Source organism: Eretmochelys imbricata, chromosome 5 (assembly GCF_965152235.1).
Source record: "Eretmochelys imbricata isolate rEreImb1 chromosome 5, rEreImb1.hap1, whole genome shotgun sequence".
Classification (NCBI taxonomy): domain Eukaryota; kingdom Metazoa; phylum Chordata; order Testudines; family Cheloniidae; genus Eretmochelys; species Eretmochelys imbricata.
The window spans coordinates 26,544,760-26,560,674 of NC_135576.1; the positions used below are offsets into that span (position 1 = coordinate 26,544,760).

The following is a 15,915-nucleotide window of genomic DNA, read 5'->3' on the forward strand; positions in this document are numbered from 1 at the left end:
CTGCACTCCAAGGCTTACCTTTGCTATAAAGAGCTCTGTGCACCTTTGATGGCTTCTCCACATTAGAAGCAGCGGAAAATCCTGGAGGTAAGCGGATGTGAACCAGTGTTAACATGGAGGGTCGAGCCATTGGATGCTTAAATGGGGATGTACTAAAATACATTCGTACACCTAGGCCAAAGAAAAAAGGAGATCACTCTTAGGCAATGGATTTTGTGGAAATATTATAAGTGGCTAACAGTCTCAACATATTTGATGCAAGGCTTAATTCAGAAGCTTGTAAGAAATTCTATATAAATATTATTACATTCCTTTCTTGAAAATGATCCTTCTATCCAAGTCAAATAATTCTGGTCCTGATCTGCCACTAGTTTTCTGCGTAACCTTTGACAAACCACTCTCCCCCTATTTCCTCAACTGTAAAACAGCATAAATAGTTATATGGTAGGATCAAGTATTTATCAGATGTCTGAAGTGCTTTGAACGTATGAAGCAATATACAAGGAACAGGTAACATTATTATAACGATTACTATATAAATGTTATAGTATGCATGGGGGACAGACAACCTTGCAAAGAAAAATGTTTGCCAATTTTCCGAACCTAAGCAGGTCTTATTTACTGATAAGGGAAGGAGGTAATATTGATTTCTTACCAGCATGTGTCACTGCCAGCAACTGACAATCTATAGATTCTGAATTTTCAATCACTGCTATCTGAACAATAGGCTTAAAAACAGAACGATCTATAGTCCTAAAAGAACAGAAAAGAGTTTACGTAACTGACATCATGCAATAAACAAATCAGAGAATACACAACACTCTTCCAAAGTTTGGTAAAACAAAAAAAAAGAAACAAACAGATTGCCCAATAGGAAGTATTTCAATCACACACTTCATATTACCTGGCAATGTTTCCAGCAGCAGAAACAACAGCATTCTGAGAAACAGAAGCAACTCTGGTCATTCCTTGACCATCTTGGCCCAGATCATAAACCTGTAATTTAATAACAGTTTAGTATTTAAATTAAATTAAATTAATGCACATAACTTTATCCCATCATGCAGTGACTCAGATTGCTCTCAATTCTTCTATGGCCTCAAGCTTCCATACACCAGAGGACTGAAGCAGTAGTCCTTCCTAGTTTTCAACAGCAAGGATTGTGGCCACAATATAGTTCAGAGGGGGAGGGAAATAAATGCAGGAATAAAATCCCTGGGGGAAATCCTTCATGTCTTGACTGGCATATAGAGAATCCTAATGTACAAACGTAGTTTTTCAGATGGGGAGGATAAAAATAACATATGCACGTAAGAAACTCCAAATAAGACATGGAAATTATTCAGATACCTGTATGACTCCTTTTTCTGAACGGGTATATAGGATGTTTCGAGAATTGTCAATGGCAATTTGAACTATGGGATCTGCAAAAAAAAGCATGTGAAAATCAAAACTGGATTTGGTGCAAACTAGTTAATACAGTAAAATTGACAGTACTGAAACTTTACAAGGGTAGATTTGCCTGGCATTTGACGGAATCACTCATTAGAATGTACTCATACAGGGCATTCCATTTACAATGGGCTCCTGCCCAGGAACAGATTTAAAAGTGACATATTAATATTTTACTGAAGTACAGTAGAACAACAGACTATCACTGTCTAATCCATTACAAAACAAACATTTTAAATATTTGTATAACAATTTCTAGTAAAAGTTTTGCTATACTGATTACAATATTTTCACTCCAGTATGTAAAACTTACCAAATTTATACCACAAAACAGGGACTTTAACCATTATGGCTAACATTTTCAGACTTCAATACCTAAATCCATATTTAGGGATCTAAGTAAGTAACTTGATTTTCAGAATTGGCAACCACTTGTTTTCGTCCCATAATCCCATAGTCTTTAACTCAATGCACCCAAGTGTGAAAATGTTGGCCTAAGGTTTTTTTTTTACATTAACTTATAAACATTTCAGTTATTGATACTTTATCACCTACCATCCTCTGAGAATGTGAATTGCAGCAATGAAGGAACAAGGAAAGAAAGGGAACTCTTTGAATGATTGATCTTTCTACATCGTTGACTAAACCAGCCTGCCTCAGCCTACAATTAAAAACATATAAAGCATTAAAACTAGCTAGGTAAACTAGCTATGTGAACTCCTGCATGATGACGCAATACACATAGTTTTCATGAACCCAATTTTAAAGGGACACTCTCCATTTGAAATGTAGATAATTTAAAAAAAAAAAAAAAGTAAAAGTTGTTTCAGAAACTTAGAAGCCTCTGAATCTCAAAGCCATTGTTTGTGGTTTTCTAATCACATTTTCCATTTTTGGGGTGCATGGGTGTGGTTGTAATATCTTTCTCTCTCCTGCAATGTGTCAAGAAACGATCCAAACAAAGGAAACTGATTGGCTGATTGTTACAGCCACCTGCTGAATATATCTTAAAATTAAGATTTTAACTTCTTTGGGCAGGGATTTACTTTTACAGGACATACCACAATGGGCCCATGACTTAGTTGGGACTTCCAAGAGCTGATATAATGTAAATTAATAAAAATAATCAGTACTTTCTTCAGTTTATTGTAATAAAAAAATAAACAGCCTATAAAAGACTTAACAGTGCCGCTTTAGAGACAAAGGACTGGGCTCAAGTCTGCAGATTGAGTCAGTGAAGTAAAATTAAATTCATGACAACAGATCAAACCTCATCCCAGTCAACTTCTAGGTTTTATCAGTCTCCAATAATCAGAACAGCTGCTCCTATTAAGGTGGTTTTGAAGGTAGAGATAAGATGGTTGGGGACAGCAGTGTCTGTAGAAGTTGTCAGAAAGGAGATCTCATGATGCTTGCCCTTTGCAGAACAATTTTTTTTGCTCATTTCTCAAATAAATTAGCTTATCACGACTATAGGTTGATAGCATTTCTGTATTAAGAGCTCAGAGCTATCACTCAAATAAATTAAGGCAGGCAACAGAATTGTGGAAATGAGGTGACAAGATTGACAAATTTTCAGTTCCCAAAACCCCAACCCCATAATCAAGAACAAAAATACCTTTGCATAAAGACTATATTCACCTGATAAGCTACTTCATATAAACAGCCATCCTTTCCAGCCAAAAAGATACGGCCATTTTCAGTGGAAGTTATGGTTAGAAGATAGGTATTATCAGTAGGGAGTGAATAGAGAGGATCTGGAAGCAGCTGCATTCCTCCAGACATGCTGTCATTCAGGGCTCCAGAACCTTAAAGAAATCAAGAAAAAACCCCCATCATATCTGTTGAGTTTGCTTGTTTAAATACCATGGTATTGTGATTTAGGACTATCTCAGAAAATCAGGAAACACTATAGTGAGACTGCAGCTTAGTGGACTGCCAGAGTTGGTTTCTTTCTTTTCTTTTCTTTTTTTTAAAGTCACAGCAAGTTTTGTTTACATTTTACCTCTCTCGGAAGCTTATAATCAATACTGTATGTTAAAATATTTTAAGACAATTAATATCCCAAAATCCTGACAAATCTAAACATAAGACTTCCCAGTTTGTCTATCAAACAGAGACATCATAACAACAACCTATTGAAAATATATTCTATTTTAGCCCTCTAATATTCTTACTCCCTCATAACTTTCTCAAAACCTCTCATTTATTTTTTCTACTTACACATTTCATGTGTAAAAATATACAGTACTGGGCTTGAGTTTTCTGTGATTCTGAATCAAATGCCAAAGAGTTCAGAGTCTGCCAATAAGTGTACCTTTACATTGCATTTTGCTCCAAGTGGGAGCAAGCCTCCCAGCCTTGGTTGACAGATCGGGGCTAGTGGGGTCCCACTAGCACTCTAAAAATAGCTGTATAGACAGATCTTTGAAGTTGCAGCTCAGGCTGGAGCTCAGGCTTGAAGCCATCACCAGCCCTAGGCTTCAGAGCCCAAGCCACAACTTCAAAGTGCTCTCTAGACAGCTATTTTTGGAGAGTGTGAAAGAGCACCATTACCTAGAGTCTGTCTACTGGTCAGGAAGGCATGCTCCTACTCGCTCCAAAATGCAGTGTAGATATACCCTAAGACACATTAAAAACTGATGCAGTTCACATGCTGCTCCTCCCTCAACACAATACTTGATTACTGGGAAACAGTTAACAGTCAGAGTATCTTCAAAAAGAACTAAAGGGTGGGTAACAGAGAGGATACTTCTCTGAATCTCTTGCAGGACAGGATACTGTATCCTACGTGAAAAGGATGCTATAAAGTTCTTTCACCCTGGACGCAGAAAGCCATAGAATTTTAGGAAAAGCCCCTTGGCATGCAGCTTAATATTTTTTAAATTACATAACTAGTAATAAATTAATGTTATGTGGTATTTAACTCGCAACTGAGAATATTATCCTAGAAATTTATATTTACTTGGGATGCGAGAGAGAATTACCTGCTTGCAAATTAGCATAGCTAAGTCCTAGAATCACTATATCCACAGGAGTGGCCAGAACCAGTAGGTATCGTACATGAGGCTGGAAAATACCTAAGAAAAGAAGAAAAGTTAGAACTTAGTTCAAGGCCAGTACACCAGATTCATACTAAGATCAACATTTTCCCTGCATGAAATTTACAATGGTCTGAGGGTTAGTCATATTGAAGGTCTGACAGCCTGTGACGCGCCAGAATTAGAAAACTATATACCATTCAGATGCCCAATTTTCCAATGCTTTATCTCATTCTATTCCAGCTCTGACAAGTCATGAAATATTGAGTCTTAAAATGATATTCCTATTACTATCTTCTTTTAACCTCCAACCCTACCCCCTCTCTCCAACTCTGTGTCCAATCTGATGTAAGCAGCTGTGACCAAAAGAACTACTACAGCTAGAAACCAATATTTCATGCCAGCTGACAGCAAGTCAGAATTCCTAGTTTTCAAATAGTATAAAACATTAGATTGTAACTTAGCAGTAATTGCAAGATCTCTAATGTTCATGACTACCTCACTACTTGTAACTTGTAAATCCTTCCATAACGCCTCTAGTTTCGTAAAGAAAATTAATCAGTTTTTTAAATTTTTGACAGTGTTCAGCAGCTATAGAATTCTGGTCACTGTCATGCATTTTTTATTACCTGCCTTTGGCTTCACAAGACCCACAGCAAGAATAGTTTCACTAAGACCATCAAAATAAGCAAGATCTCCCCTGTCAACAAATGAGAAAAAATTACATCAAAGCACAACAGAAAAGACTTTCAATATCCAATAATTTCTAAATATACAGAATCTGAAACTTTTAAATTCTTCTGTTACTATACAACAATTGTAACCCATCTTCTGCATTCTTTTCTTAGGGTGGAAGCAAGACCATTAGAATGGCACTGACCGAAAAAAGTCATCATAATAGCTATGTAACCAATCCTCTGTTTGGAATGAAGTAGTCATTTATGCTTTAAGTTTCAAATTTGAAATCCAACTGTATTTTTAATTCTCAGTTCCTTGTCTATTCACACAGTCTATTTTGTAGTCTATAGTACTCCCAAAGTTAGTCCAGATATAGCTCAACAGGAGAAAGGGATTCACTGCACTATTCAAAACCAACTTTCTTTCCTTCCTTCCTTCTTTCTGATAAAATTAGCTAAAGTGAGTTTAATTTACTATGGGGAAAAAAATCTATATATAAAAAAACCCACCTGTAATACCGTGAAGTTAGTATTATTCAACCCTATTGGTGCATGCATTCTGGAGATATTAACTAACCCTGTGTAAAGCACAAGTCTCATTTAAATCTCCTCTAGAAGTGTAATAATTCAGAAGAAAAACTGCAGTTACAGAAAATAAGTTATACTATAGAGACACATAAGGAACACAAACCCATGCACTGAATGGGCATCACAAGCATCTCTCCCTGAGGCATTCAAAAAGACTATGAATTTATCATCATAGTTTTATGAATCTTTAAATCATAAGTCAGGTAAGATATTTATATTAATAATAAATGTAAGTCAGAAAGCTTTGGTATATCTTCATCATTCTAAAGCCACATTATAAACATAAAAATAGCTGACTGTGGGAACATGATTGCCTACTACATATACACCATAATGCATGGATTAAACCTAGTCAACCAAGTTAATTGCTGTGTGAGCATACGGAGTCTAAAATAAAAACATTCCTCTTAAAAATTTTGAACTCAAGCTCAATATAAATACACCAACTTTAGGAGAGTAGAGAAGCCTAATACTAAAGGCATGCATTTTCCTTACCCATCTCTTATCCCCCCTACACCAAAAATCCAGAACCTGAAATGATCAAGGTACCTTAAAATGATAAGTACACTTCTGTGCTGAAACAAACCACTCCCCTTATAACCATGACTTAATTCAGATTTAACACCATATATACCTGAAGAAATTTGTTTTCTACATACCCATCTTCATAATTCCACATAAAAATGTCACTGTCAATAGTCAGCCATGCCCTGCTGATATCTGAAAATACTCCCATCATACAATTACATTGCATATCTGAAATACCACAGATGTAAGGAATAATGTACTCAGGCTAGCCATGACAAAATCCCCATCAGGCTATTTTAAAGTTGTAAGAATATGCACAGATACTAGTTAAAGAAGTTCTGTATGTGTGTACGAGAAGCTGACATATTTTGACAAGTGTGAAAAAATAAATGAAAACTACCTTTAAAAGAAATCAGATACAGATGTTGGGGGAAATTTCCTTGGTATTAGCTGTGCACCTCCCAAAGCTATGACATCATACTGCAGCTTTCTCTGGCCCTGCTTTGTTTGAAGATATTGCATATCAAACACATGGGGCATATTCACTATTTACTGCTGGTAAGTACCAGTAATACCAATGGACGTTCCACCTGTGCATCATAAATAGACTATGCTCCATGCTGGGAAAACCAATAACTACCACTGTTGATGCTTGGGCAGAATAAAATGTTCTCTCCTCAGACACCTTTTTACAGAGTTGGTGGGGGAAAAAAAAAGCACCATTTTGTAGCCCTATTACTTAAATGAGCATTAAAATTGAACAATCCATTGAAAGCAATAATGACTATTTTCACTTTCAAGGCCTTTCAGGCCTATCCCCACACTATCTACCACCAATGATGCCAGCCTCCATTGCCCCCTTGTTAAATTTCCAAAATAAGCAATTTTGTGCTTACTCCCATGCTGCCCCTCATGCTTGGCGGGAGTTCTACATAAATGTCTGCAAAGCTACATCATTTTTCACCTTCAAATCCTTAAAACTCTCCTTTGCTGTGCTGGTGCCTACAGAACGCTTGATAGTAGTTAGGCTGCTGGTGTGTTGAGATTGCTGCATATCATGCTGACTAACACACACTCACACACAAACCAAAATCTGAAATGGTGCCCCTGGTGAGCCAGGAGTGGCCAGAGAGCTGTGGGATGGCCCGGGGCTCTGGCAAGACATAGCCTCCTCCATGCGATAGCACAGAGCCAGCCTTGAGCCACAGGCTGAGTGCCACGCACCACGAGCTGCTGCACAGAAGTAACACCCAAAAATATTTAAATAAATGACATTCTATTATTTTTAACAGTGCAATTAAAACTGTGATTAATTGTAACTATTTTTTATTCTTGCAATTAATTTTTTTTATCATTTGACAGCCCTAAAAAGATATGCATCTCACGTAAGTAAGTTATTCCACTTGATTTTAAAAGCACTTTATTTTTACCTCTAACATATGCAGACCCCTTTAATTTAAATGTACTAAAATTGTTATGACAAACATACCCAACTGTCATTAAGCATCAAAATTACAATATGTAGCTGCCGATTATTGAAGCAACTTCACATAGATGGACCCCTGTAACTTCTTGGGAGCCATATGGACTTCAAGGTGGGTGTGTGCAGGATAAGGGTCCATCCAGGGGAAGCTGCTTGAAGGATCAGGGCCAAAGTGATTATGAAATAACAAAAGTTTATTTATAAAATTATTATACACACAAAGTAACATGCTATTTTTATTAGGATACGTCCAAATTGCTCCACTAGCTCAGGGGGAAGCGGGACTCTGCGGATTGAACTGATTTCTGGAAGATTGGGTATTGAGAGCAAACCAGGTCCTTGCAAAGGATAATCCATATCGGACATACCAGAAACTGTGGGACTACCTGCAATTAAAATAAATAAATAAATAAATAAAACAACACTTTAAAGTTTCATATGAAAAACAAGTTGTCAGCCAAAAAATAATACCCAATTGATACTTTACTTCAATTATCCTTAAGAGATTTCCCCTGCCCCAATATTTGAATTAGCAAGCACTAATTTCTGTTAAACCTGAATTAGACTACTTTATATTCCTCTCTTAATTTTGGTTGATTATTTCAGATAAATGGACAAACTAGAAAGTCCTTAAACCACAGGGAAGAACTAAACCAAATTTTAGCCCCTGATCCTTCAAAGACTTAAGCACATGTTTAATTTGAAGCATACGAGTAGTATTAAACATGAGTTTAGCATGTGTATAAATGTTTGTAGAATCAGGACTTTATACTGTAAATCCTAAATGAGACATGAGCAAAAGCAAAATTTACAATACACAAATAATACAAGTGCACTAAGAGTAACACAGCTCACTCAAAATATTTATGAAGTATTTTTAAAAGAGGGACTTTCACAATTTCAAGAGTATTTGTTTAAAGCCATATCTATAATATACATTTTAAATAAAGAAAACAAATAAAACATCTAGTGCCCTCCTAAAATTGGCTGATAGGCTCTCAAAATCTAATTTTATATATATGCTATAAGCACCTTCCATCCCAAAGGCTCTCGTAACTTGTTCACAAACTACATTGGTATAATACAAGTGAAATACAGTCCCCTCTGTCTATTATAAACTCCAAAGTTTATATTTACAATGTTTTTCTCCTGCCACCAAATGCAAGTTAGGCTAAATGCAAGGAGAGTCTCCTTTGTGGGAAGAGACTTATCAGACCAAGAAAAGTGACCATCTGTAAAGCTTCCTAAATGTTGTCTTCCTTTCCCTTTAGTTACACTTTTGACAGCTCAGTAACTTTTGAAATATTTTCATTTTAGAACTGCTGTTTCATATTCTATATTCGTGAAATCAGTTTCAAAAACTGTACTCTTTATTTGAGGAAAAAAGAGAACAAAATGTGTAATCTGTCCATGCACAAAAAGTTGCAAGATTGGGGCCTTGTTTTGTTGACTTTACCCTCTTTGGATGCATTTAAGCATCAATCTCTCCCCCCTTCTTTTTTTTCCGTTTTCCTCCTAGAGTCAACCCAATGCTATCGCTCACTATAGGATCATTTAAAATGACAGGTGCTTTAACTTAAGTAACTGTTACATGTAAGCGAGGTGCTCCTGACAAGGGAGAAACCTACATAACCCATCAAAGATGACTGAACTGAACCACATAAGGAAAGGAAGCAAATTCTCAACATACATGAAATATGGGCAATAAACTTTAAGGCAAACTGCAGGAATTATCTGGCAGCGCTAGCCTTAGTCACCTGTGGATGCTCACAGCTTGTCTATGGTACCAGCCCGATGGATGGGCAGCAATCAATCCAGCGGGGGAGAGGAGGAGTCGATTTATCATGTCTGGTATAGACTCAATAAATTGACCACCGTTGACTCCCATACACCACCTCAACGAAATCACAAGGGGAATCAACAGGAGAGTGTCTCCTGTCGACACAATGCGATAAGTAGATCTAAGTATGTCAACTTCAGCTACGTTATTCACATAGCTGAAGTTGCATAACTTTTAAGTCCATCCCTCCATAGTGTAGACCAACCCTAAAGCGCCTCATATGTAAGGGTATATCTACAGTGCAACAGAACGCCCTCAGCTGGCCTGGGCCCATCGGGCTTGGGCAATACAGGTTCAGGCTCCAGCTCCGACACCACACAAGAGGCAAGGGTCCCATAGCCCAGCCCAAATATCTACACTGCAATTTCACAGCCCTGAAGCAAGCCATGGGTGTTTCTCTGCAGTGTAGACATAACCTCGGAGACTCCTCAGCGGAACCAGGATTCTGAAGTGCAGTTTTCACGACCATCCGGAGGGGCTGGAGACTAGAGACGCCAGTGCCCCATGAGCTGCAGTTTTGGCTGGGACGTGACTGCCTGCGGGGGGCCGAGGGCAGGAAGAGGGTCGCAGAGGCACAGTACAGGGCGCTCTGGCACTGCTGCCCGCAGAGGGTCCCCAGAGCAGCCATCCCTGCAGGGGAGGTGGGGGGTAGCGCGCGGATCCCCGCGTGACCACCGGGCCCCAGCGGGATGAGCCGTGTGCGCCCGACCCGGCCGGGGAGAATCACAAGGGGAGGAGGAGGAAGCTCTGAGCGGGGGACCAGAGCGGTGAGCGGGCCCGTACGGATCCTCACCGGGCGCCGGCACAACCAGCAGCTCGGACAGGTCTGGGTAGCAGCGATCATCCTGGATCTGCCGGTCGATGATGCGGCCCGCGTTCTCCAGCGCCTCCTGCAAGGCCGGGGCGGCCGGGCTCATCGCCACAGGCATAGCGATATCGGCCGGAGAGAGACAGGACCGCGCCAAACCCCAGCAGCCACCGCGCCCGAGCGTCTGACGCACTTCCGCCTCACGACCAGTCACTTCCGGCGAAGGACGCCCCCGCAGGGAAGGGTTAAGTTTAAACTAGTCGCTGTGGTGAGGCCTCGGCAGGGAAGAAGATCCGGTGATGGATGCAGAGGAGACCGTTGGGGTGGGGGCGCTGGCGGCTGAGGCGTCTCGTGAGTGAAAGGGGAGGGGCAGGATGGAGAGCAGGACCAGGGGCTCCGAGAACCTGGCGGGGGGGTGGGAGGGGGAGGAGGAGGAGCGCCGCGCGCCTGCCCTGGGCGCTCGCACCTCGACTGCAGAGCTTGGTAATCCCTGGGCTCTTGGATCGGGCCGGGCCGTGTGCGCCGAGGTGACGGAATAAAAGAGCTCGGTTGCTCCTCTGAGGGCTGGTCTTAGCAAGTGACACCCCCCCCCCCCCCCCGGTCAGTGCCGAAGTCACTAGCAGTACCCAGCGCTTAGATGGGTGGTACCTTCTCAGCCAACGTGTGATTTAACTCCCGCTGCGCCCAGTCTGCGTCTCAGCGACAAACTCTCCTGCTGGATTAGCGTACAGCGCCGAGCCCCCCACGAGGCCTACATCCTTGCCTGTTCCTCACAAACAGATGCACGACCTGCTCTCAGGCAGAACATTAAGATATGTTCAGTGAAGGCGTGTCTAACATTAGTCTGTAATGTGTTGTTTGTACTTGATAAAGTATGAGGCTAGAGTTTTTAAGACCACAGTGTGGGCCAACATCTGTATTATTTATGAGTATTACTGTAGCAGCGAGATTGGAAGCTTGTTGTGCTAGGCACTCTGCATACACACAGTAAGAGAGTCTCTGCAGTGAAGAGCAGTCTAAAAAGCCAAGACAAAGAGCACAAGAAAGGACATCTCATCACCTGCGTTGTGCATGAACAAACTAAGGGCTTGTCTACACTGGCACTCTACAGCGCTACAACTTTCTCGCTCAGGAGGGTGAAAAAACACCCCGAGTGCTGCAAGTTTCAGTGCTGTAAAGTGCCAGTGTAGACAGTGCACCAGCGTTGGGAGCCGTGCCCCTCGTGGAGGTGGGTTTTTTTCAGAGTGCTGGGAGAGCTCTCCCTGTGCTGTGCCGTGACTACACAATCCAATGCTGCGCCAGTGCTTTAACATTGCCAGTGAAGATGTGCCCTAAGGCACTGAGAAATTAGGGGACTTGTCCAAGGATATACTTGATGTCTGTGGCGGAACTGGGAAGTCCCAAGTTAATATCTTAATTGCAAGACTATCCTTTCCTTAAGTAGAAGATGATAAATGGGAAAGAATTAACAAAGAGCTATAAAGCTGCTGGACTATTACCAAATGAAGTGCAAACCAATTAAATAAAGATGTTGTTACTAAAGGCTAGGATTTTTCAAACAAGCCTAAGGGAGCTAGGTACTATCGTAATATTGGGCCTACAAATTTATCCTAATTGTAAGCAAAACTATAAAGTGACTGTTGAATATCTCAGCCATTACACTTTATAACCCTGTCCCATTGGACACTGAGGCCTGGTTTACATCTAAAACTTAGGTAGACCTAGCTACATCGCGGTTGACCCAGCTACATCACTCAGGGCTGTGAAAAATTTCATGCTCTGCACACTGTAGTTTTGATGATCTAATCCCCAGTTTATTCACAGCTAAGTAGATGGAAGAATTTGTCTGTTGAGCTAGCTGGCGCCACTCAGAAAATCACTGTAGTGTCTATACTACAGTGGCAGATGGCTGAGATTTGAGCCTGTGTTTGTGCAATGTTTAGATAGAGTTCTCTCCAACTAACCATGCTGCTAAACCTGTTTGGGGGGATGATGCTAGGGACTTACAAGTGCAAGAAATATATTGGGGAAGGAGGACTATAAAGGGTAACTGGGGAACATGGAGAGGGAAGTGAGTTTGGCTGGGAAAACAACAGCCTGCTTGAGTGCTGCCACAGCAGCAGGGACAAGAGTCTGTCCAGCACCTTATCTGTGGCTACGATGTACTATGTGTGCAGCTCTGCTTATCCAGTAGGGCTGCTTCTCAGTAGCCGTGGGTTCAGAGAGTCCTGAGCGGATGTCTTTAGGAGTCTCTGTGAGTGGGCCAATCCCCTTGTGGCAGGGCTCTTCTTGATCTGCTGCAATCTCCCACGCAGTCACTTCCTGCTGGTGGAGGTGGCTCCTGTTGTGCTTCCTGGTGCAGCTCCAGCTGAGCAGCTAGGCACGGAGGGCGATGAGTGGCCACAACTGGGGAGGTGCTGGAACGGTGGGCTCTATGCACAGAATTTACTCTAACCATTCTGTTCCTTTGTAGATATGGAGCTGGTGGGAGGACCCCATCCGGAGCTAGCAGCCACGATGGGCTTCTCAGGCTTCGGTAAGTCCAGGGCTCATGAGAAGGGAAAATGAGGCACTGTCTGTGTGCTGGAGGGATACACCTTGTGCACTGGGAAAGTACTGGTTGGGGATGGTGAAGGGAGCAGTAGGCAGGAGTGTGAGTCTCTGTGGAGTAGGGTAGCATTATCCATAGCTGGAAAGCCTAGAGTACTTCTTGGGGCAGGATGCACTTGTTAAGGGTGTTGCAGTTCAGATGAAGCTTAACCCTGAAGCTTGTTTGTTCTTTCCCCAATTTTATATTATGGGTTGTGATTTAGAAGACTGTAAAATGCTCCTCAGTGGGTTGTACTATAGTATTTGTGGATTTAACTTTGACAATACTCTTGGAAATGCAATGTAAAAAGCATGGTAACATACGCTATCCAATTCACATCAATCACAGTAACTGTATATAAACTATGTGTGTATAGTGGGGAATAGGAGGTAGATTTTTTTGAAAGGCATGAAGGACAGTAAGGTGCCCAATTCCCATTTATGTAACAGTCCTAGTGAGAGAGTTTTAATCTGAAACTTGAATTGAAGAGCATCTGAGTTACCCTGGTCACTTGCTCATTTTAATCTTCTGAAGTTCATGTTACTTGGTCTTAATCAAAGTTTCTTTTTCACTCATCTTTTAGGAAAGAAAGCACGAACTTTTGACTTGGAAGCAATGTTTGAACAAACTCGAAGAACTGCAGTGGAAAGAAGTAAAAAAATGCTGGGTAAGATAGGTGAATCTCCCATGCTTGTGTATTTGACAAAAGGCTAACACACAATAATCTAACGTGTTTAACACTTGCCTTGTTTACATGTAGGTGTGAAAACATGTTGGAGAACATGTTTTAAAAATACACTTCATCATAGTGTAGACTGCTGTAGTGGGGCTGGATCATGCTGGGTTGACATACCGGGACTTTTGCTGCCTGGAGAATGCCGTTTTGTTCTCGAAACAACATCCTCCCTACAGTGTGTGGTGTATGCACAGTCACGCTACATTGAAGACACCATTTGTTAGAGCAAAATGGTGTCTTCTGCATAGCATGTGTGTGTGCAAGGTCATGCTGCCAGGGGCGTTCCAGTAGCTTCCCCTTCAGGACTTCACCACTGAGTGTGGACAAGTCCTAAATAGTTTGGGATCTGCTTACTTGAGAGATACCTCTCTCTCCAGGCCACACCTTTGTGGTTGAGATCAGCAAAGTTGCTGAAACTCCCTTATTATAAGTATAAGGAGCTACTTCCAAGTCATTATTCTGGACTATCTTTCAACCTTGGAATTTGTTCCCCACCACCCTCTGGTCAAAAATAACCAGAATTTGTTAACTTTCAGGCATAATACAAGGTCTGTGTAATTACTGATCCATTCAAGGAGGGGATGGGCACGTGGGTACAGGATTTGATTATCATGGTTCTGATTCTATGCTGAGAGCCATGTGAACACACTTCTGTGCAGATGCCTATTGGCTTTGGGGCTCTGAGCATTTGCCGGAGTATACCTGCTTTGTTCTTAGTTCAGGTTTGGGCCTAAGTCTGCTGTAAATTATGTATTTATTTGCTGGTGTGAGGAACACTTTGATGATATTGTGAAAATCACTTATATAAGGGGGTCAGAGCATTGACTTAAGCACCTTTTTAATATTGAATAAATCTAAATAAATGTTTCTTCATGTTGAAGTGTGTGATGCTGGTAAACCATGTGCCAGCTCATGCCAAAGTCACCATGTGACATTCCCCAAGGTGCAGCCTGGACTGTTGCACAGCTGTGCCCCCTCAGTTCGCCAACCTTTTACAGACTTTGCTTTGAGAGCAAGCACTCTTGGCCTGCTCTCACACAGCCCCCAGCATGTAAATTAATCTGAGCTATTCTGCAAAAAAGTTTGCATCAGCCACCCTTGAATTACACAGTAGAGCGACACAGCAAATTCCTTGTCCCAGACTTTCTCCACAGAAATATGTGTCTTGTATAGCCCAGCACCCGCCTGGACAACAATACAAGCTCATATAAAGTCTGTCATTTCATTAACAGAAAATGTTATGCACAAACCTTGTTACCTCAAACTGAGTTCCCAAACAATTCAATCCAAGCAAACTGTTTTAGATAAAATAATAAAAAGTTTGACTACAGAAAGCAAGATTTTAGGTGATTACAAGTAATAATGCATAAAAGTCAGAATTTTTTATAAAGAAATAAAAGGTAAAACACACTAAGTTCACTATTAAAGCAAAAGTGTCTCTCATCACATGTTCTAGCAGTCTTACTGGCTGAATTTTTCAGCCGGGATCCCTCCCTAGTCCAATGATGCTTCCTTTGTCTTTCAGATGTTTTTGATGCTATGAGTAGAGATGAAGGGAGAGATGTTTTGTGTCCTCTGTTCTTATCTCGTATAGTTATTTTCCTCTTTAAAAATCATTTTCGTCTGAGGTTCAGAAGACACACAAAGTCTATTTGCATGGGAATCCTCAGCTGTTCCTTTGCCAAGATGTAAATTTCTCACTCACACCCTTCTTCCTGCCAAAGAATGACCGGTTAACCAGGTCATTGAATTGTAGGACTGGAAGAGTGCTTGAGAAATCATCTAGTCTAGTCCCCTGCAATCAGGACTAAGTATTCTAGTCCATTTGATTATGTTAACACCTGCCTGAGGTATCAGTTTGCCTTTTGTCTCTGAGGAACTGGTTCGTGCCTGCCTTTCTAAACTTGGAACATGTCTCAGCAATGTCATATAGTAGACTCTTATTTCTCCACTACAATAATGATCAGCAAATTATGAGTTTTCAAATGGTGCCTCACAAGGCATACTTTGTAAAAGTGGTGGACATAAGGGTACAGACTTGTAAGACCCCATGTCTCAACTGAACACTGACAAATGCATAACTGGAATCATTCTGGCTCACCTGTGTGTTAGTATTGTTAAAGTAGGTGATACAGTTATATAAGAATGTTTCATGTTTACATTTTTTTAAAT

At 40.9% G+C, this 15,915-nt stretch overlaps 2 protein-coding genes across 3 annotated transcripts in view; one reads left to right on the forward strand and one right to left on the reverse strand.

Annotated features, from left to right (window-relative positions):
- Positions 1–10,583, reverse strand: part of NUP155 (nucleoporin 155) — a 48,592-nt gene extending 38,009 nt beyond the window's left edge. Inside the window, exons 1-11 of one of the 2 annotated variants that reach the window (XM_077816771.1) lie at positions 10,403–10,583; positions 8,018–8,155; positions 6,418–6,514; positions 5,123–5,193; positions 4,440–4,532; positions 3,094–3,260; positions 2,008–2,113; positions 1,351–1,424; positions 905–996; positions 656–753; positions 19–171 (exon numbers count right to left, since the gene is read on the reverse strand). In XM_077816771.1, coding sequence (XP_077672897.1) covers positions 19–171; positions 656–753; positions 905–996; positions 1,351–1,424; positions 2,008–2,113; positions 3,094–3,260; positions 4,440–4,532; positions 5,123–5,193; positions 6,418–6,514; positions 8,018–8,155; positions 10,403–10,538 — 1,225 coding nt within the window. In that variant the 5' untranslated portion in view covers positions 10,539–10,583. Of the gene's footprint in view, positions 1–18; positions 172–655; positions 754–904; positions 997–1,350; positions 1,425–2,007; positions 2,114–3,093; positions 3,261–4,439; positions 4,533–5,122; positions 5,194–6,417; positions 6,515–8,017; positions 8,156–9,526; positions 9,586–10,402 lie in introns of those variants that run through there. The other variant, XM_077816772.1, reaches the window with a different exon arrangement.
- A 51-nt stretch (positions 10,584–10,634) lies between these two features.
- WDR70 (WD repeat domain 70) overlaps positions 10,635–15,915 on the forward strand; it is a 270,222-nt gene continuing 264,941 nt past the window's right edge. The window contains exons 1-3 of the mRNA XM_077816773.1: positions 10,635–10,768; positions 12,891–12,953; positions 13,591–13,674. Coding sequence (XP_077672899.1) covers positions 10,717–10,768; positions 12,891–12,953; positions 13,591–13,674 — 199 coding nt within the window. The 5' untranslated portion in view covers positions 10,635–10,716. The remainder of the gene's footprint in view (positions 10,769–12,890; positions 12,954–13,590; positions 13,675–15,915) is intronic.